This window comes from Drosophila takahashii, chromosome 2R (assembly GCF_030179915.1).
Source record: "Drosophila takahashii strain IR98-3 E-12201 chromosome 2R, DtakHiC1v2, whole genome shotgun sequence".
In the NCBI taxonomy this organism is placed as follows: domain Eukaryota; kingdom Metazoa; phylum Arthropoda; class Insecta; order Diptera; family Drosophilidae; genus Drosophila; species Drosophila takahashii.
Genome location: NC_091679.1, coordinates 19,338,785 through 19,362,395, shown reverse-complemented (window position 1 = coordinate 19,362,395; position 23,611 = coordinate 19,338,785). Strand labels below are relative to the sequence as shown.

Genomic DNA, 23,611 nt, shown 5'->3' with positions numbered 1-23,611 from the left:
TTAAACTTCATGTGTACATCGTCTAGTGGAGACAGTGACTCAAAAATGTCTTCTTGAGCACTTATCAGCCGTTTTACGGTATGATCAATAAGGGATTGTAAACTTATTTCAGCATAGGATTCTCTTACTTTTATACCAGTAGGATAGCATAACATTTTTGACTCCTTAACGAGATCATAACATGGATATAATTTTGGACAGACAATTTTTGTGGTATTGTACTGGTGCATTGATAACACTGTGCAGCATTTTCAGTGCTTTTTAAATTTACCTCGATGGATGCTATATTTTGGGATGTATCTTTTAAAAAACTTTAACTTCGAACCAAGCCATGCATCCATTTGCCTCTGAGAGCTCCGCAAAGTTGGCCAATTTCAGCATTTTTCGAACTTTGAGGTCCTTTTGCTAAGAATCCTTGCGTCGGGAAACTCTTTGGAAAACGCAGTTTAACTTGGGAAAAGCAAGGAAGGAAGAAAAACAATTTTAAAAATTCCAAAACAATTCACAAAAACCTGATGAGTGTCCTAAAAATTAAGTACATAAGGTGTCTTTGGATCAAAAATGCATCGTAGAAGAAAATATTTTTATTTAATTTTTAAACGCTGTTCACAAATGAAGATTTTTAAACTTTGCTGTGACTTTAAAATTTTGAATGCGCCCACCTCCTCTTGTGGTTGAGTTAGATTGAATTTTCCAAAACGACCGTATAAAAGAGACATGTAACTATTTAATTCCGAAAAGATTACCAAAATTGGTTAACCACTATTGAAGATATATCCCAAAAGCTGAAGAAATTTTGTGATTTTCTTAAATTAAAGATACCGCAAATACCAGAGCTGATGGACTATAGGCGTAGTGGCGACTTATGCTTAGAAAAGCCTCATTTATCGAAATAAAATGGTGGCAGGCCTGGACACCGACCCATGACACATTTTGTCGGCCTGTGTAACCACTCGGTGAGACCCTTTTAAGTTAACAGTCACCTAAAAGGGTTTCTGAAAGACTACTGTTAAATAAAAGTCAAAAAAATGGGTTTTCTCTAGAAAGGAAAAAGTATAGGCCTGCTGTGATATGTGCATAAATTTTACATAGGAAATCAAGATAATTCTAAAATGGCTTTGTACATATAAATTTTTACAAAATTGTATTCTGAATTTAGGTTATCTGCTATTTTTTTTGTTTGCTTCAATATATTTATTAACTATATAGAAGAAACGAATTACCTTTCAAATTAGCTATACCATAAGAATAAATGAGAACTACCATAAGTCTTAAGATAAAAAATGTCTCAAAGAATTCCAACCAAGCCTATTCCTACAAAATGGATCTATTTCTATAATTGAAATATTTTGAATAAAAGCAAATAATGTTGTGAAGATATTCTTAGATAGTTAGGATTTGATTTAAAGCAACATAAACAAAATTTTAAACTGCTAAGGAGGTTTAACCTGTTAAAAATCTTTACTTTTTCCTGCAGCTAAAGAGATTCGCTTCTTATTACTTGGATTTGGTTATTAATTACTACATATGTAAGAAAGATATGCCAAAAGTGGCATATCGATATACACAACAAAATTGCATTTATACTTTTTGGAAATCTTTACAGGTGTGGGCGCCAGACACATTTTAAAATCGTTAGTGAGCGATTGTGGGCGTTAGATGGGGCGTGGCGTTCGGCTGAAATAAACTTGCGCTGCGTAGGAAGCCCAAGAATATGTGTGGAAAATCTCAACCTTCTAGCTTTTGTAGTTTCCGAGATCTCAGCGTTCATACGGACGGACGGACAGACGGACATGGCTACATCGACTCGGCTAGTGACCCTGATCAAGAATATATACTTTATAGGGTCGGAAACGCTTCCTTCTCCCTGTTACATACACACAAAAAAAAAAACTTAGTAAAATCAACTGTAATAATTGTCAAACAGGCCCCAACCAGCAAAATTGTCAATTCTACTAAGTAAATAGTCATTTCACAACAACAAAATACACACAATTAGCAAAGACACAAACCCAAAGCAAAAACAAAATACACGTAACTATTTTAATAGTTACATAACTATCTTTGTTGGTCAATTTTACCAAGCAAATTTTTTTGTGTGTACTTTTGCACGAATACAATATACCCTTTTACTCTACGAGTAACGTGTATAAAAAACAATGTTACGACTGAAGCATTACTGAACAGGTCACACACACGCACTCATACATACACAAAAGACCGTTTTCCTTAACAGACCGAGCAAAGTAGTCAGTAGAAACCTAAAACGAAATAACTCTGAAAAAACACACAAAAAAATTTGCTTGGTAAAATTGACAAACAAAGATAGTTACGTAACTATTAAAATAGTTACGTGTATTTTGTTTTTGCTTTGGGTTTGTGTCTTTGCTAATTGTGTGTATTTTGTTATTGTGAAATGACTGTTTATTTAGTAGAATTGACAATTTTGCTGGTTGGGGCCTGTTTGACAAATATTACAGTTGATTTTACTAAGTTTTTTTTTTTGTGTGAAGGGTTTTGCACTGAGCGTAACATCTGTTAAGCAAAAACCCTTTGAATGTGTTAGCTTACTCCCAGTTTTCATAGGGTTTGTAAATGACAGGTTTTTTTCCAACACTTTGAAAAGGTTGACCAAACCTTGCAAGCTCTGTTGAATGGCAATGAAATGGGAATTTAATTACATGCTTAACGCAGTATCACATTTTATATTTAAACAATAAGGTTTGGACAATATACTAATGTTTTAAAGAAAATTATAGTAAGGCTTTGTGTCGAAATAGAAATTTGTTTGTTTCTGTTCTGTCCATCTCATAACTTATGCAAACCATCCATAAGAATTGTAAAAAGATTTAAAACAAGAAAGTAAGTCTATATACCCTTGCAGATCATTCTATTAATTTACAAATCGCAAAAATGTTAAACTACCTTTTATTTCCATTTAATTTTTCGACCATTCCTACACACAAAAAAAAAACTTGGTAAAATCAACTGTAATAATTGTCAAACAGGCCCCAACCATAAAAATTGTCAATTCTACTAAGTAAATTTTTACTCTTACGTAATTCGTAAACGTAAGGGTAACTATAAAAAATAGTTATGCAACTGTAAAAAAGGGTAGAATGTGCCCGAACCATAAATAGAAGTTAACTTACTATTTTTATAGTAAATATACAATTATTTATAGTTATTTCACAGTAATTTATAAGTAATATTAAAAAGGTAGTTGTCCAATTACCTTTTCAAAAAGTGACTTTTTCCTACACCTCATAAAGGTGCGGGTTGCACTTGACTTCCATCTAGTGTGGAAGTATATTAAAGACTTACACACAAAAAAATTTGCTTGGTAAAATTGACCAACAAAGATAGTTACGTAACTAATAAAATAGTTACGTGTATTTTGTTTTTGCTTTGGGTTTGTGTCTTTGCTAATTGTGTGTATTTTGTTGTTGTGAAATGACTATTTACTTAGTAGAATTGACAATTTTGCTGGTTGGGGCCTGTTTGACAATTATTACAGTTGATTTTACCAAGTTTTTTTTTTGTGTGTAAGATAGAAAGTAAGTCTTAGGGCCGTTCTCTCGTCCCTACTTTAATTTACCTGCCGGGACAACAGAGCGATAAACAAAAAATGGTTTACTCGTCCTTATGTTAGCGCAGGTAGCGACAAATTTTGTCTCGGTACTTCATCCACCGTGCAAAGTTTGTGCGGTTGGATTGTGCGCAAGTGTTGCCAGACATTTGAGCGTTGTCAATCTGGTTCCACTCTTCATTCGAAAACAGATGATTCTATTTACAGTTAAATATAAATAAAAATTGCTAAAGTCATCCAATTTATTTTAAAATGAATTCCCGAGCGATTTGTCTGAAGTGCGAACCTATCGGCGCAGATATCAAGACCAAAGAAATTACTTCCAACATTACAGTGATGAAGAATTTTTTAAAAGGGTTCGGTTGCGAAAAAGCGGTGCTATTTGTTTTGCAAAAAATTGTTTTGCGACTTGAATCTAAAGTAAAGAAGTAAGTGCATTCATTTGATTCTACTAATCACTACACACAAAAAAAAACTTAGTAAAATCAACTGTAATAATTGTCAAACAGGCCCCAACCAGCAAAATTGTCAATTCTACTAAGTAAATAGTCATTTCACAACAACAAAATACACACAATTAGCAAAGACACAAACCCAAAGCAAAAACAAAATACACGTAACTATTTTAATAGTTACGTAACTATCTTTGTTTGTCAATTTTACCAAGCAAATTTTTTTGTGTGTATGGACGGCAGTCCTTGTAGTGACGAAGCGCACCAGGAGAGTCTGCGAAGGCGACTACTATTATATCAAATAAAAACACCTCTACAAAAGTTCTGATATCAACTTTTGTGACGAAAAATGATTTTAGATGCGACTAAATAAGTACACACAAAAAAAAACTTGGTAAAATCAACTGTAATAATTGTCAAACAGGCCCCAACCAGCAAAATTGTCAATTCTACTAAGTAAATAGTCATTTCACAACAACAAAATACACACAATTAGCAAAGACACAAACCCAAAGCAAAAACAAAATACACGTAACTATTAAAATAGTATATCTTTGTTGGTCTATTTTACCAAGCAAATTTTTTTGTGTGTACGCTACCTAAAATTTACTCGTTCGGCCCACTTTAGCAAATATTTAATATCTACACGAAAGTTTTCTGTTGTAGCGTGCCGAATGAATAGCAAATATTTAATATCTACACGAAAGTTTTCTGTTGTAGCGTGCTTTGGGTCATTGAATAGTATTTAACAATTAAAATAGTAGAAAACCTATTTACGAAATTTGCATGTATTTTGTTGGTTTATTCATTTGGCAAGTTAATAGTAACGTCTCAATTAATATCGTAGCAATACTATTTTATTTGTTTGCGTGTATTTTGTTGTTTTATTTTTTGGTGCATTAAATAGTAACACTACAATTAATATCGTAAAACAACTATTTTTTTCCTTCATATATTTTGTTGTTTTAAAGACACGATTATAAATTGTATGTCAACTATTTTTCTGGACTTAGGGTGGTTATAACCACTCTATAGAGTATCCGACTCATAATCTCTGGGTCGTGAGTTCAAATCCCGCTTTTGCAGATGATATTTTTCTTTTTTTTTTTTTGGTAAATGTTGATTTCAAGTCTATAGATTTTCCTCTACAAAAAGCATTCTTCTGTGGCCTAGTGGTTAGAGTGCTTGACTCCGATGGTTGCGGCCCCGGTTCGATTCCCAGCGGAGGCAAAAAACCTGATTTGTAAGTTTTAAGTAGGGGAGTGTAGGGTAAGGTGATGAACGATTCGTTTTTTGAATGTAGCTTTTGTAAAAATCAATATTTTTCAAAAGTGTAAACGCAGAAAGTTGCTTACATCTACTGAGCATATCCCTGTAAAATTCGAAATTCGAAATTCCAATGCAGCTAAATTTCACAGCGTTTGGCGTGAACCCTACTTTTTTTGCACTTTCAAAAGTTGTAGGGTAATGTGACGAACGATTTGTTCTTTAATGTAACTTCTCCAAAAATCAATATTTTTTAAAAGTGTAAAAGCAGAAAGTTGCTTACATTTACTGAGCATATTTCTAAAAAAATTTGGATTCGAAATTTCAACGTAGCCAAATCCCACAGCGTTTGGTGTAAACCATCCTTTTTACAAACAAAAAAATACATTTTTTTATATATTATTTACGGAAAGGTTATTTTCGATACGGAAAAGAAAAAAGTAATAAGATAATACCCAAACTTGCTAAAAAAAAATGGTCAAAGTGCAAATTTTTTTTTAAATTAAATTAAACTTACGTCACTATTAAAAACAACAATAAAACTGCAGCAGTAAATGTTATCTGGTATTATTATATTTTTTTTACAAATAATCAACGATAACAGTTAAAATTCTTGAATAAAAAAAGTTCGTCACAATACCCTACAAAAAGTTCGTCACGATACCCTACAAGGTAGACTTGGAGCAAAAACGGTGTCACTCTCAAACGGCGCAAAAGAAAAAAACGCGAGGTACCAAAAACTGTTGATAAAGATCTCATGTATACGTGCATATATTTGCCTGATTTTATTTTCCACTCATCTTTGCTCTGGCACTGCTGAAACACAAGTAAATTGAATGGGTTTGCTAGTTTGCGCACCACATTTTTAGCGAAAATTACCTCACGAACAAATTACGGGACTTCTTATTAATATTACTGTAAATACATTGTCGACACGATAAGGGGAGACGACTACATTTATTTGGAATTTTTGTCGTGACGTCATATATGAGATTCGACGAGTTCGTCACATTACCCTACTCGTCAAATTACCCTACACTCCCCTATCTGTGAAATGTAAGTGTCTACACACAAAAAAAAACTTGGTAAAATCAACTGTAATAATTGTCAAACAGGCCCCAACCAGCAAAATTGTCAATTCTACTAAGTAAATTGTCATTTCACAACAACAAAATACACACAATTAGCAAAGACACAAACCCAAAGCAAAAACAAAATACACGTAACTATTTTAATTAAAAACAAGAAAGGAAGCTAGCCTCGGCCAGCCGAAGCTTATATACCCTTGCAGATCATTCCAATTAATTAACAAATCGCAAAAATGTTCAATTTTCTAATATTTCTCATTAATTTTCCGATCGTTCCTATGGCAGCTATATGATATAGTCGCCCGATTTTGATCAAATTAAAATTGAAGTTCGGAAATATTTAAAAAGAGTCATATCCTAGAGTAGAAGATAATACAATAAAAACCAAAGAAGCTAGAATTTATTTCCTATTACTTTTCCATTAATTTTCCGATCGTTCCTATGGCAGCTATATGATATAGTAGTCCGATTTTTTAAATAATTAATTCGAAATTCAGAAATATTTAAAAAATAACATCCCCAAAAGTAGAAGGTAATATTTCAAAAAACGCCGAAGCTAGAATTTTTTAAAGTTTTTTTTTCCGATTGTTCCTATGAGAGCTATAAGATATAGTTGTCCGATCCGGTCGGCTCCGACATATATACTACCTGCAATAGAAAGAAGACTTTTGCGAAAGTTTGGTCCCGATAGCTCAAAAACTGAGAGACTAGTTTGCGTAGAAACAGACAGACGGACAGACGGACGGACAGACGGACATGGCTAGATCGACTCGTCTTGTGATGCTGATCAAGAATATATATACTTTATGGGGTCGGAAACGTCTCCTTCACTGCGTTGCAAACTTCTGACTGAAATCATAATACCCTCTGCAAGGGTATAAAAACAAAAATTTTTTTCGAGTTAAATACTATTTTGTATGTTATCTACTATTTTATAGGTAACTACACACACAAAAAAACTTGGTAAAATCAACTGTAATAATTGTCAAACAGGCCCCAACCAGCAAAATTGTCAATTCTACTAAGTAAATAGTCATTTCACAACAACAAAATACACACAATTAGCAAAGACACAAACCCAAAGCAAAAACAAAATACACGTAACTATTTTAATAGTTACGTAACTATCTTTGTTGGTCAATTTTACCAAGCAAATGTTTTTGTGTGTACCTTACCTTAACACCGCATTAACCCTAATATTACCTCACCTTAACCCCACCTATTTTATTCTAACCCTCGGCACACTTATTTAGCACCTTTATGCTGTTTCACTATTTCCTAGTCTTAACCCACCTTAGCACCAATTTTTCCTCTTCTTATCTAACCTAACTTTAGTCTCACCTGAAAAAAAATTTTCCTTACTATACTTACTTACTTTAACTTCACTTTTTCTTAGTAAAACTTGTTTGTCACCTTGACCTTATCCTCACTAAAGTCCAAACGAAGCTTACCTTTCTCACCTTCACCCTTCCCTTACATTACTTTTACCCTAATCTATGTAGTACCTCCTTAATCGCAACTTAACCCCTAACCTCACCTTATTCCCACCTTAACTCCACCGTTCTGGTAGCAAATTATATCATTTTGGTTAGCTAAGCGAATGCAGAGAAAAACTCTTACTTTTTTTACCGTTTATTACGAATAAATCTTACCCACAACAACCTTAAAAACGTAAAAAACAAGAGAGAACGTTATAGTCGGGTTGGTGTCCCGACTATCTAATACCCGTCACTCAGCTAAAGGGAGTGCGAGGGAGATAGATATATAAATTTTGATTGCGTATAACTTTTTAATGAATGGTCCGATTTGAAAAATGTCTTCTACATTTCGATAGGTATAAATATACACAACAATATTGCATTTATACTTCTCGGAAATCTTTAAAGATGTGGGCGCAGGACCCATTTTAAAATCGTTAGTGGGCGATTGTGGGCGTTAGGGGGGGCGTGGCGCTCGGCTAAAATAAACTTGCGCTGTGTAGGAAGCCAAAGAATATGTGTGGGAAATCTCAACCTTCTAGCTTTTTTAGTTTCTGAGATCTCAGCGTTCATACAGACGGACAGACGGAGAGACGGAGAGACGGACAGACGGACATGGCTAGATCGACTCGGCTAGTGCCCCTGATCAAGAATATATATACTTTATGGGGTCGGAAACGCTTTCTTCTAGCTGTTACATACTTTTGCACGAATCTAATATAAAACAAGAGAGAACGCTATAGTCGGGTTGTTGTCCCGACTATCTAATACCCGTCACTCAGCTAAAGGGAGTGCGAACGCTGTGTCGGGTTGGTGTCCCGACTAATAATCGTAACTCAGCTAAAGGGAGTGCGAGGGAGATAGATATATGTTGACAATTTATAAAGCGTATAACTTTTTAATGAATGGTCCGATTTGAAAAATGTCTTCTACATTTCGATAGGTATAAATATACACAACAAAATTGCATTTATACTTCTCGGAAATCTTTAAAGATGTGGGCGCAGGACCCATTTTAAAATCGTTAGTGGGCGATTGTGGGCGTTAGAGGGGGCGTGGCGCTCGGCTAAAATAAACTTGCGCTGCGTAGGAAGCCAAAGAATATGTGTGGGAAATCTCAACCTTCTAGCTTTTGTAGTTTCTGAGATCTCAGCGTTCATACAGACGGACAGACAGACAGACAGACAGACAGACAGACGGACAGACGGACAGACGGACATGGCTAGATCGACTCGGCTAGTGACCCTGATCAAGAATATATATACTTTATGGGGTCGGAAACGCTTCCTTCTAGCTGTTACATACTTTTGCACGAATCTAGTATACCCTTTTACTCTACGAGTAACGGGTATAAATATATTAAAAATAACACACAAATACCTATGAAAGGCTACGGCCAAAATGCTTTAAGCGAAAAACGGATCCGCTCGCAGGATCGGTAGGTAAACAAAAAAAAAAGTGCCCCAATGTCGGCTGGGGAACAACAGCTGGAGAAAACAGTAGGTGTAATTTTGGAGACGAAATTTGCCAACAATTTTCTTCGTGCGCCCCTCGTCTTTAACATAATTTAAATTTTTGCAAAATATTTGATTTAGAATGGCTCCGTTTTTTTATCCTAATTTAATCATTAATCATTTATCCTAATTTAATCATTACATACTTACATATGCATGTACATGCCAATTTATCGATGTGTGTGTCATTGCGGCTCTCGCATGCAAATGTGACGACTGAAAGTTTTTCCCTGCTCTCCCCTTGAAAGCAAATTCAAAATTTTTTAAAATCAAAACAAAAATTTCTTATGCATTTAATGGGTTGGCTACACACTTTGACTTAGAATTGCATCCATTAGATAATCCGTTCTGGTATCCAAATAGTACTAATTTTATCAGGTGTTTCTAAGCCAGAAAAAAAACATTGGCCGCCTCTCTTTCGCTTCAAATGACTCTCTCTCTGCTCACTACTCTCTCGCTTTGCTTTTGCTGACGTTCGTGAGTCCTGCGAAAAACAAAAACAACGTGCTGCCAAAGAGGCCCCCCGCAAACAAAAAGGATCATATAAAATCAACCGTGGGTCCAAAAAAAAAAAAATACCTTACTAATTGTATGGCATAGCTCCACACTTTAAAACCAAAACGGATGCGATCGCATAATCGGTGCGAAAAAATTAATCAAGTTCCCCAAGTCGGTTGGGGCTCATCTTCTGGGCTTTCGAAGATTTCCACAAACAAAGCTTAAAAAAAATATCAACTTGTTTGGTTGAAAACTGTGGGAATGGTTGATGTTTTAATCAACAAATTTTGCATTTTTCGAGAGTCCTGGGAGTCCTTAGGAGCCGAATTTTAAAAAATCCTTTCCTAGTGCACACCTCCTCTAACACACGATTCAGACCCAATTATTTCCAGAATTTTAGGTCTTATGGTTTGGGCTGGGGGAACATGACGCAAATCGACATCTACTCTTTTATAGTAATACTCGATCTACTATTTTTTGGGGCATTTTCTATTTTTTATGGGTTGGGACAGTTTTTACTATTAAATAGTTGGTTTTACATAGTTTTTTTTTTGTGTGTAGACAGTCGACTATAGCGTTCTCTCTTGTTTTATTTTAGTTTCCGCAGGCGAAGCTGCGGGCTACCGACCCTGGTAGTTCTTAATATTTCAAAGGAACGAACTACATTTTTATACCCTTGCAGAGGGTACACCCAGAAAAAATGTCAAAAAATGGCCTAGAATTTAGGTAAAATTGGCCTAAAACTGGAGCTAAGTCCTTGAAATTTAGGATTGTATGACCTAAAATGTTAGGCCATTAATGGCCTAAAATGGGGTAATTTTTGGCCTAGATTTTAGGTAATTGGCTGCCTTAAAATATGAGAAAACCCCTATCAAAAATTTTAGGCTTTCTTTGGCCTAAAAATTTGTACTGAAAAATGTTTCATATTATAAAGTAAATACAGAGAAATTTATAGCTAACTCGAGGTCAATGTCGGCTTAGTCTTCAAGAAGTCGTCATTATTCCAACACACAAAAACGAGCGAAGAGGCTTCACAGTTCAGCAGTGAAATCGCTGTTTTATTCAACGATGGAAGTGGGTTACCATGCAAGCCGCGCTATAACTGGTTGGGAATTATAGCGTCGCTAGAACGGTATCAGAGTTCCGTGCAAATTTATTTAGGTAAAATTCATTAATTTTAAGGCCCACGATGACCTAAAATATTAGGCTATACGGGACCTAAATAGTAGGGCAAATATACCAAAAATTTAAATTTTTAGGCAGTACATGACCTAAAAAGGAACTTTTAGTCCATTTAAAATGTTTTAGGCTACGCATGACCTAAAATGTTGTCCATCATTTTTCTGGGTGTATTATGATTTCAGTCAGAAGTTTGCAACGCAGTGAAGGAGACGTTTCCGACCCCATAAAGTATATATATTCTTGATCAGCATCACAAGACGAGTCGATCTAGCCATGTCCGTCTGTCCGTCCGTCTGTCCGTCTGTCTGTTTCTACGCAAACTAGTCTCTCAGTTTTTGAGTTATCGGGATGAAACTTTCCCAAAAGTCTTCTTTCTATTGCAGGTAGTATATATGTCGGAGCCGACCGGATCGGACAACTATATCTTATAGCTCCCATAGGAACGATCGGAAAAAAAACGTTAAAAAATTCTAGCTTCGGTGTTTTTTCAAGTATTACCTTCTACTCTAGGGAATATTATTTTTTATATATTTCTGAATTTCGAATTAAATATTTTAAAAATCGGATCACTATATCATATAGCTGCCATAGGAACGGTCGAAAAATTAAATGGAAATTAATAGGAAAACAAATTATATCTTTGTTAATTTTTATTACATTCTCTTCTACTCTGAGATATGACTATTTTTAAATATTTCCGAATTTCGATTTTAATTTTAAAAAGATCGAACTACTATATCATATAGCTGCCATAGAAACGATCGAAAAATTAATGTAAAATAATAGGAAATATAACATTTATGCGATTTGTAAATTAATAGGAAAAACCTGCAAGGGTATATAAGCTTCGGCTGGCCGAAGGTAGCTTCCTTTCTTGTTAAAAGTCTTTTTGCTTCCCTAGGAAGAAATCTGTGTCCACTCATCCAACTCATCCATATTGCCGAAATAAATCCCGACATAAGCGGGGATTTTTATAAGCTCAAAGCGACATCAACAGAAGCTGGGGAGCATCAAGCCACAAAACTTTAAGGCCAAGAATACAAAAAAAATACGATAAATAACCAAAAGCGCATAAAAATACGAATAAATAAGACCTGGTCGATGTTCTTAAGCATTCTGCCTCCTTTTCAGTGAGGTAAGGGAGTGGATATATCGACGAGAAGCAGCGGCGGACGTAACAGCAACAGTATTAACTAGAACTGAAGAAGCAGCAGCGACAAGCGTACTCTAAATGTGTGAGAGTGTGTTGGCCTTGTGCGTGTTTGAACTAGCGTACATCCTATGCGAGACGAAATTTCTGTCATGGGCTCCAGATTTCTTCTGCCGCTCTTCTCCTGCTCCACCTGACTGCTGACTTTGCAATATTCATGTTTAGCTACCGGCCAGCGGCCCAAACCACTCTCTAAGGGTGGGCGTGGCGCATAGGGTGGTGGTTAGTCTATAGCGCTGGCTGCGCACCACGCCCTCTCTGGCCACTGGTTGTGCGTTAGAGGGGGAGCGAGCTACTGACGCAATCAGCTGAGAGTGCCGCCATTTGCCACTACGGTAAGCTACCCGCTGAGCGTGTGCGCAAGCAGGCCGACAACAGTCGCGCGACAGCGTGGTGTTGGTGTCGCACTTACTCACACCGGCGCGCGCAAACTACACAAAATACGGGGCTGTTGAGTTTTTGGGCTTATGGTTCTGCGCTCGCATTGCGTTTAAGCATTCCCAGTTTCTCAGCTGCGCCGACTGGTTGTTCTCGCGCCCCTAAGCAGATCGGTTGCAGGCTGTAATCGGTAATCGAATTTCGAAAACAAGTCGGTTTCTATTTTGAAGCCCTACGCGGGCGAGAAAATAACAACATTGATAGAGTTTTTGCGGATCGGGATTGAGTGATTAATCTAAACCTGCCTGGGGTTAAGGATTGCCAGAACAAAGCCTGCGACGGACTACGTACCTCGCTAGCAGCGTTTTAAGCTATCATAGCAGATGAGAAGGCGATTGACGAAACGGACCAAAACAAAAGTGGGACCGGGAATTGACTGGCCATAAATTATACAACGCCTCTATAATGCCTTATCATTAGCACGCATCATTTTCTGCCGCAGGAAGACACCGACAAAGGCCGACTACAACTCAATTTGGACCTGATGTGCCATTCTCGCGCTGTCTCGTAAAATATTGTCATAAATTAACTTTATACTCTGTTCCCTGACCGCTCGTTGTCACCGTCCCGAAATCGGCTGTCCACCTGTGCGGTCGGAGTTCAGACGGCCCCTAATCGACCTTATCATCCTACCTGACGCTGAGTCAAGTGTTTCAGTGAGTGCTTCATGCATGGTCGTGTGTGACCCTAAGTTCCTTAAATTACCTTGATGCTGAGGTAAATAAGCGCCAGCAAATTTAGTATTTATGCAATAATAATAGGCATACCAATGGTGCCAATCTGTAAGACAACGCTGAAGTGATGCTTGCCTGACAAGCAATAAATCTAGTTATATTTACACATATTATCGGCGGGCCATATCGGGTCGATCGCGACAAGTGTCAAGTGTTCTTTAGTACAACTGTCCCAGTCGAAAAGGATTATCCGGGAACAACAGTGCACAGAATTGTTCGAGAGGCGGTAGGCTTGCGAACGCAGCTCACAGCCTAAACAACGACAAACATATCACACCCGACGGATATCATCCTTGGAAATAGACCTCGGGTCATTCCAAAAGACGCACATGGGCGTCTGCACCGAGGAGCGCCCTGTGATGCATTGGGTAAGTGTCCCGCCGGACTCCAAAAAATGCACGGCTGCCAGCGATAACCGTAAATGATTCGCACAGCTATCCGCCCCTGCTCATCCTTACGCTGTCGTTTGTGATTAATCTTGTTCCGAGCCCGGGTTACTGGGAGTTATCAATGCCAGACCGAAAGCTAGGCCATTAACCGACAGCTGCGGTCAGTAGCGATAAGACCCTGATTCAAATGGATTCTTAGATTATTTCAATATTTCTCAATCATTAGGTACATAGTTCTTATCTGCAAAATCTAATTTGATTCCCCTTAGACTTAGACAGCCACCGACTTCGTACGTATCATGAGGGAACTTCTATATAAATACAAGCAATGCCTTTTCCACTTTATAAGTTAACATATAAGATCAATAATCATTGATCATATTAAGGCTATCAATAAAGCTACGACCATCTACTTCTCTACCGTTACAGAGCTCAATTCATACAAGGATCCATGAGGGGATTTGTTGTGAAATGTGGTAATCAAAAAGTTAGCAATTTGTTCTGGATTCCCAACCCAAAACCAAATCCAAGATTTGCACTGGCTCTATTTGATACCTATCAATTTGCGTATCAGATGATATATATATGCATAAGCTAAAAAAAAAAACCGTTCTCAACGTTATTGATTTCGGTATATCCGTCCTCAAAAGTGATCTAAATCAAAGCTAACTTTCTTTGGCATTAAAAAATCAAATACTTTGCGATATTTCCTGTAAAAACTGGTTCGATTAATTTAATTTAAACGTTTTGTATATTCTTAAATGCCATTTAAGTGACATCGACTAATTTTTATGCGCGTTCAAAATTAAGGACACAACAAGGAATAAAATACACGTATTTTTCTCGTGTCTTTTATTTTAAATAGAATACTACACATTTTATTTCAGACATGTACCTATAATAAATAAGGAATAGTATCAATCACTTTCTATCCGGCGACGGATTTGGGTACGGTTTGGAAACCAACCCATCAAACGAAGGCGTCACAGAATCTGTAAAGTTTTCTAGGAGTTTCGGAGTAAAGCTCGTATTTTACACACAAAAAAAAAACTTGGTAAAATCAACTGTAATAATTGTCAAACAGGCCCCAAGCAGCAAAATTGTCAATTCTACTTAGTAAATAGTCATTTCACAACAACAAAATACACACAATTAGCAAAGACACACACCCAAAGCAAAAACAAAGTACACGGAACTATTTTAATAGTTACGTAACTATCTTTGTTGGTCAATTTTACCAAGCAATTTTTTTTTGTGTGTATGCAAAAGGAAAAGGAAGCGTTTCCGACCCTGTAAAGTATATATTATTGATCAGGGTCACTAGACGAGACGATATAGCCATGTCTGTCTGTAAGTCTGTATGTCTGTCTGTATGAAGGCTGAGATCTCAGAAACTACAAAAACTGGAAAGTAGGGATTACCCATACATATTCTTGGGCTTCCTACGCAGCGCAAGTTTATTTCAGCCAAGCGCCACGCCCCCTCTAACGCCCACAAACAATTTTAAAATGTGTCTGACGCCCACATTTTTAAAGATTTCGGAGTAGCTGAGTATCGGGTATCTGATAGTTGGGGCATCCGACATGTTCTCATATCCATAAAAGAAATACAAAGTAGAAAATAATTAGATTTAAGCAGTGCGCAAAGGCTTTAAAGTTTATTAAATATATTTTAGATTTATCTTGATGCCGTAGACTTGATTTTATACTTTGACAGTGTTTCAAAAAGTATATAAATCTTTTTCCCAAGCTTTTTAACAAGGGGTGAAGTCGTTGATGAAATTCAAGTCCCTGGGAGATAAATACAACTAAAAATCAAGAAAGGAAGCTACCTTCGGCCAGCCGAAGCTTATATACCCTTGTCGATTAAAGAATGCTTACTCGGTGCAGTTCCAGGGATTCCAGATTCAGCGTTTCTATTTATTTAAATTTTGTTTTTAAGTAGTCAAGAATCAAAACGCCTACACACAAAAAAAATCTTGGTAAAATCAACTGTAATAATTGTCAAACAGGCCCCAACCAGCAAAATTGTCAATTCTACTAAGTAAATAGTCATTTCACAACAACAAAATATACACAATTAGCAAAGACACAAACCCAAAGCAAAAACAAAATACACGTAACTATTTTAATAGTTACGTAACTATCTTTGTTGGTCAATTTTACCAAGCAAATTTTTTTGTGTGTACTTCCTACAAAGTTACAATGAATTTTCTTATATTTGTTTTAATGTTCCTATGGGAGTCTTAAGATATAGTAGTCTGATCCGGCTCGCTCCGACATATGTACTCCCTGCAATAGAAAGAAGACTTTCGGGAAAGTTTCATCGCGATAGCTTTAAAACTGAGGGACTAGTTCGCATAGAAACGGACAGACGGACAGACGGATATGGCTAGATGGACTCGGCTATTGATGCTGATCAAGAATATATATACTTTATGTGGTCGGAAACGTCTCCTTCACTGCGTTGCAAACATCTGACTGAAATTATAATACCTTCTGCAAGGGTATAATAATACTTAAAATCGTTGAAACCAAAGTTATAATATCTAATCTCTATTTAAGTGTGAGTCACGCAAAAAAAAAACATGGTGGGTCGGGTATCAAACTCGGTCCTTTTAGTTTGGAGACAGAAGCTCTACAGCGTACGCTAAGTCCAACTGTAAATACTCTTGAAGTAATCTTGTACTTGGCTCCTTAATTCCAGCGGAACAAAAAAGTTGACAGGTTAAGGAAGGAAGAAAAATATTACGTTTCGATAAGTTATTTTTACTCAAACTTTGAGACTTTTGCGCACCTCCTAAACGTGAAATTTTTTTTTTCGTTTTCGCATACATTTTTTAAACTCAGAAACCTACCATTTCAGATGCTGAGCTCACACAGCCAAAAATTTGCTTAAGTTTTTTCTAGTTGTTCATGATATTTGGGTGCCACTGATTAAAAGTCTCGTACAAACTTATATTCCATCATTTACAGGTTCAAAACAAGAGAGAACCCTTTAGTAGGGTGGGTGTCCCGACTATCTAATACCCGTCCCTCAGCTAAAGGGATTGCGAGGGAGACAGATATATAAAATTTTGATTGCGCATAAATTTTTAATGAATGGTCTGATTCGAAAAATGTCTTCTAAATTTCGATAGGTAGGCGTGGCGCACGGCTAAAATAAACTTGCGTTGCGTAGGAAGCCAAAAAAAATGTGTGGGAAATCTTAACCTTCTAGCTTTTGTAGTTTCCGAGATCTCAGCGTTCATACGGACAGACAAACAGGAAGGCAGACAAACGGACAGACGGACATGGCTAGATCGACTCGTCCAGTGACCCTGATCAAGAATATATATGTGTACTTCATGGGGTCGGAAACGCTTCCTTCTAGCTGTTACAATATACCCTTTTAACGAGAATAAAAATAAGGAATAAAATGCCGACATTTGGAATTGTGTGGCCTATATAATAAGATAATTAAACTATTTTCGCTGAGATCTGCTCTCAGTACATCACGGCATTCCCAAAAAATAGTCCCCACTGTCAACCATTGCCCATGTCTTTGGAATTCGACGCCGAAGTTGAAAGTCCAACAATTTTCACGATTTTTCTGATGGAAAACCAATTCTAAAAATTAAATCTTAATTCTTTATTCATGGAATCTATTTTCTAATGTATGCTTTAATTTCGGGCTAAAGCCTTTTTTATTAGGATGTTTTATTGGATTTATTATAACAATAAAACCTTTTTATACCCTTGCAGAGGGTATTAAGATTTCAGTCAGAAGTTTGCAACGCAGTGAAGGAGACTTTTCCGACCCTATAAAGTATATATATTCTTGATCAGCATCACTAGACGAGTCGATCTAGCCATGTCCGTCTGTCCGTCCGTCTCTCTGTCCGTTTCCCAAAAGTCTTCTTTTTATTGCAGGTCGGAACCAGCCGGATCGGGCAACTATATCCTATAGCTCCCATAGGAATAATAGGAAAAATAATGAAAAAAATTCTAGCTTCGGTGTTTTTTGAAATATTACTTACTAATATTCTACTTTTGTAAACAATGTTTTTTATATATTTCTGAGTTTCGGATAAAATTAAAAAAAATCGGACGACTATATCATATAGCTGCCATAGAAATGAACAGAAAATTAATGGGAAAATAAAAGAAAAACAAGAAAGGAAGCTATATATATATACCTTTGCAATTCATTCTATTAATTTACAAATCGCAAAAATGTTACATTTCTTATTATTTCACATTAATTTTTCGATCGTTGCTATCACAGCTATATGATATAGTAGTTCGATCTTTTAAAAATTAAAATCGAAATTCGGAAATATTTCAAAATAGTCATATCCCAGATATTTTCCCATTAATTTCCATTTAATTTTTCGACCGTTCCTATGGCAGCTATATGATATAGTAATCCGATTTAAAAAACAAAAAAACCGAAATTCAGAAATATATAAAAAAAAATATTCCCAAGAGTAGAAGGTAAAATTTCAAAAAACACCGGAGCTAGAATTTTTTACGTTTTTTTTTTTGGTTCTTCCTATGGGAGCTATAAGATATAGTTGTCCGATCCGGTTGGTTCCGACATATATACTACCTGCAATAGAAATACGACTTTTACGAAAGTTTCATCCCGATAGCTTTAAAACTGAGAGACTAGTTTGCGTAGAAACGGACGGACAGACGGACATGGCTAGATCGACTCGTCTTGTGATGCTGATCAAAAATATATATACTTTATGGGTTCGGAAATGTCTCCTTCACTGCGTTGCAAACTTCTGACTGAAATCATAATACCCTCTGCAAGGGTATAAAAATTATAGTCTCTTTGGTTTTTATTGTATTCTCTCCTACTTTTAAATATATATATTTTTTTAATACTTCCGAATTTCGAATTAAATTTAACAAAAATCGGACAACATTATTATATAGCTGCCATAAGAAGGTCAGAAAAAATAATAGGAAATTTAAAATGTTTGCGATTTGTAAATTAATAGGAATGATCTGCAAGGGTATATAAGCTTCGGCTGGCCGAAGCTAGCTTCTTTTCTTGTTATACCCTTGCAGAGGGTATTATGATTTCAGTCAGAAGTTTGCAACGCAGTGAAGGAGACGTTTCCGACCCCATAAAGTATATATATTCTTGATCAGCATCACAAGACGAGTCGATCTAGCCATGTCCGTCTGTCCGTCTGTCCGTCTGTCCTTCTGTCCGTCTGTCCGTCTGTCTGTTTCTACGCAAACTAGTCTCTCAGTTTATGAGCTATCGGGATGAAACTTTCCCAAAAGTCTTCTTTCTATTGCAGGTAGTATATATGTCGGAACCGACCGGATCGGACAACTATATCTTATAGCTCCCATAGGAACGATCGGGAAAAAAAAACGTTAAAAATTCTAGCTTCAGTGTTTTTTCAAGTATTACCCTCTACTCTTGGGAATATTATTTTTTATATATTTCTGAATTTCGAATTAAATAATTTAAAAATCGGATCACTATATCATATAGCTGCCATAGGAACGGTCGAAAAATTAAATGGAAATTAAAAGGAAAACAAATTATATCTTTGTTGATTTTTATTACATTCTCTTCTACTCTGGGATATGACTATTTTTAAATATTTCCGAATTTCGATTTTAATTTTAAAAAGATCGAACTACTATATCATATAGTTGCCATAGAAACGATCGAAAAATTAATGTAAAATAATAGGAAATTTAACATTTTTGCGATTTGTAAATTAATAGGAAAAATCTGCAAGGGTATATAAGCTTCGGCTGGCCGAAGCTAGCTTCCTTTCTTGTTTTTTATCTTATTATATACTCCTAAATGTTGTCAAATTTCAAATAATTCTTGGCAACCTCTAGAACTAAGAAATGATATAACTTCACTGAACATGGATAGAAAAACGTACATGTATACTCGATGCGATCAAATACTAGTAGGGTTGCCGCCCTGTGTTTCAAAAGTTTGTTGTTCTAATGTATCTTCTGGTAATATTGTATTGATTATAATTGTACTATTAGACTAATTGGATAATAAAAGTAACAACAACAAACTTTTGAAAACACAGGGCGGCAACCCTACTACTATTTAGCCCGCAGCTGTATACTTTTATGTTTTTTGACTATGTTTTCTAGAATTTGTTTCTCTCTTTAAAAAAATCCTTAAATTATTCTAAGTATTGGGTTTTAAAGATAAATAGTGTATCTTTTAAAAAACTTTAACATCAAAACAAACCATTAATCCGTTTGCTCTTAGACCTCCGGAAAGTTGGCCAATTTCAGCCTTTTTCGAACTTTGAGGTCCTTGTGCTATAAATCCTTGTGTCGGGGAACTTTTTGGAAAAAGCAGTTTAACTTGGAAATTCGTAACGAATTCAAAATTGCATAGTGTAATTTATGAAATTAGAGAGAATATTTTGTATAAGTAACGAAAAGGTAAATAAGAACCAAATAATCTTGGGGATGAGCTAACGGGAAGGTATCCACAGTAGACAGCTCTGATAAGGGAAACCAATTGTTATTCGAAGCAATGTTTTGCTTTATTTATTTGACTAATTTAAGAAAAGGCATAAATAAAGCAATTCGATATTACTGTATTTTTGTTTTCATTAATTTTTCACCTTGATTAGAATAATATTAATAATAAGGAATGCAGGTAAAAAGGGATGCCGTGAATAAAATTGTTTAAACATTTCTATTTGTTAAAACAATATGAGGCACGTGTAAGGAAGAGCAAGAGAATATATTGATTTTAATATTTTTATACTCTTGTATAGGGTATTATAATTTCAGTCAGATGTTTTCAACGCAGTGAAGGAGACGTTTCCGACCACATAAAGTATATATATTCTTGATCAGCACCAATAGCCGAGTCTATCTAGCCATGTCCGTCTGTCCGTTTCTATGCGAACTAGTCTCTCAGTTTTAAAGATATCGTGATGAAACTTTCCCGAAAGTCTTCTTTCTATTGCATGTAGTACATATGTCGGAGCGAGCCGGATCGGACCACTATATCTTAAGGCTCCCATAGGAAAATTCAAACAAATATAAGAAAATTCATTGTAACTTTGTAGGAAGTAGGCGTTTTGATTCTTGACTACTTAAAAACAAAATTGGAATTCCTGGAACTGCACCGAGTAAGCATTACTTTATCTACAAGGGTATATAAGCTTCGGCTGGCCGAAGGTAGCTTCCTTTCTTGTTTTTATTACTTTCAATGCGATTTGAATTTAAAAACACAAAAATCTGAAAGAAAATGTTTTAAATCTGTTGCGGAAATGTAAATTAAATATTCCTTCAGCAAAAGGATATCAGTATTATCATGAATTTGAATCTAAGCGAATCTCACTTCTTTAGTCAGCTGCAATGCACACACACGCACATATCTAAGGATTGTGTTTGTAAAAAACTAATTTTGTGGCTTATATATATTTCGTCCATGTGTGCGTGCACCGAAGCGAATTAATGTTCAACAAATTGTCAATAACTCAACGTTTGAAAACTAACAAATAGTTTGCAGATCGGGTTTTTATAAACATTTCGACTGTAAAATTCAGCTTAATGCGATTTCTGTTTACCGATATTTTAAAATTTAACGTTTATCTAAAAGAAATGCGCAAAAGAAAAGATTTGCGATATAATCGATTTTTTAACCGCGCATTTTAAATGTGTTTTGACTGTGGTATTTTCATTTTTCCCCTTGGCTTGTCACACTTAAAGTGCGACGGCAGGACATACAAACATGTACGACTTTATGCAAAGTCCGCCAGCCGTGACGTCAGAATGACACATAAAATTTGGAAATATTGGGGACTTGGTAAAGGAGGCTGCAATTCAAAAAAAATTTAAATGCAGTTATTTGCGGACATGCCATAAGATTATGAACATCACATTTTTAAACCATCTTAACAATATTTATAACAGAGAAATGGAAAAAGAAAGAATTAAAAAAAAGAAATCGAATTTTGGGGCATTTTGGGGTCGTTTATTGTTCTAACTTGTACCTCGCACGCGGCTCCTAACTATTATAAGAACTAATGTGATTTTTAAAAATTTGTATGTCAATCCGTTCTGGGTGAAACTTGCTACTGACCGTTTTTAAAAGGGAGCCTTTTATAGTCGTGTATAGATTGTTTTGATTATTTCTATGGGAAAGCTTCATCGCGATAGCTTTAAAGCTGAGAGACTAGTTCGCATGGAAACGGACAGAAGACACGGCTAGATGGACTTGGCTATTATAAAACTAATTTCTGTTTTTAGGCGTGTATTTTTAACGAAGCCATTTATGTCAGCATTTTTGCGATTTTCCCAAGTTTTTCAACTTTGACAAATTTTAGCTTCTAAACTAATGAATGGATCTCTATGCTGTGTATAAGAAAGTAAAATGAGTCCTCGATGACCAAAATCGGTTAATCACAGCTCGAGTTAGAAATTAAAAAAGTTTTTTACACTTTAAAAAAAATTGGTATTATACAAAAAATTGTAAGTGCCCTTTTCCTAATCAAAAAGATGTTCCTTACCGGAAAATAAAAGTTTCACGAAGTGCGTATTTCATCAATTTGTATACCCGTTACTCGTAGAGTAAAAGGGTATATTGTATTCGTGCAAAAGTATGTAACAGATAGAAGGAAGCGTTTCCGACCCCATAAAGTGTATATATTCTTGATCAGGGTCACTAGCCGAGTCGATAGAGCCATGTCCGTCTCTCCGTCTGTACGTCTGTCCGTCTGTCTGTCCGTATGAACGCTGAGATCTCGGAGTTCCTACGCAGGGCAAGTTTGTTTTAAAAGGGTGCCACGCCCCCTCTAACGCCCACAATCGCTTATATATGATTTTAAAAATTTCAATATTTCGTAAAAGTAAAAATGCAGTTTTATTGTGTTTATTAATACCTATCGAAATGTAGAAGAAATTTTTTAAATCGGACCATTCGTTAAATAGTTACGGCGAGTCAAAGTTTTTATCTCCATCTCCTTCGCACTCCCTTTAGCTGAGTAACGGGTATCTAATAGTCTTGTTTTTTGTAAACTGGTGTAATAGTAGAAATCATTCAAAAAATTAGAAATGTTGTAAATGTATGTTTAATATAAGCGCAACAAGACATTTTTGGGGCTAGAATGTTCAAGGAGAATGAAGAAGACAATCTTTCCATTGTTGGTGGATCGCCTGGGGGCTAAACACAAGAAAATCGGGTGGCAAAATTGCTATTTTTTCGCATTGCTTTTGCCATTGTCATTGCTTTGAGATATTCCCGAAGTAAATCGCTGTTGATTAGGTCGACAGCTTGGCAGTGTTGGGAAAGGTACTGTGTTTTTGTACCTAGGTAAGGTAAAAGGTATTGGGCAAATTAAATACCTAGGTAAGGTAAAGGTACTTCAATTTCCCAGTACCTAGGTAAAGGTAAAAGGTAAATATATTGTTTTTTTATTTTTTATAAAAGCTGAGCTCAAGGAACCGAAAAAACGATTTTTAATTTTCCTTACAAAGTTCCATATTTGTCTTAGCTTTCATGGCCTCGTAGTCCGTGTAACTGCTTGGATGAACCCTCTAAAGTTGTTGAAATTAAATCCAATTATTTATAAATATAAGCTTAAATAATTTTGTGTATATATTTTTAAAACACGCGGCATGAATAATTGTATGCACGTATCACTTCATTAATATATTTATGAAACCCTCATGTACATATTTGGCGCGCAAAAATTCCGTATGTAGAAACATTGACTATATGTATATTGTGCATATGTATATGCCGTTTGTTTACGTACATTCGGCATT

General features: G+C 35.8%; 2 protein-coding genes across 5 annotated transcripts in view; one reads left to right on the top strand and one right to left on the bottom strand.

The window, feature by feature from the left end:
• LOC108054391 (uncharacterized) overlaps positions 1 to 23,611 on the bottom strand; it is a 132,625-nt gene that overhangs the window by 43,014 nt on the left and 66,000 nt on the right. The gene's annotated exons all lie outside the window — the stretch shown is intronic.
• ap (apterous) overlaps positions 12,786 to 23,611 on the top strand; it is a 61,981-nt gene continuing 51,155 nt past the window's right edge. For 2 of the 3 annotated variants that reach the window (XM_044392714.2, XM_044392713.2), the window contains exon 1: positions 12,786 to 13,817. In XM_044392714.2, coding sequence (XP_044248649.1) covers positions 13,779 to 13,817 — 39 coding nt within the window. In that variant the 5' untranslated portion in view covers positions 12,786 to 13,778. Of the gene's footprint in view, positions 13,818 to 14,267; positions 14,326 to 23,611 lie in introns of all 3 variants that reach the window. The other variant, XM_044392715.2, reaches the window with a different exon arrangement.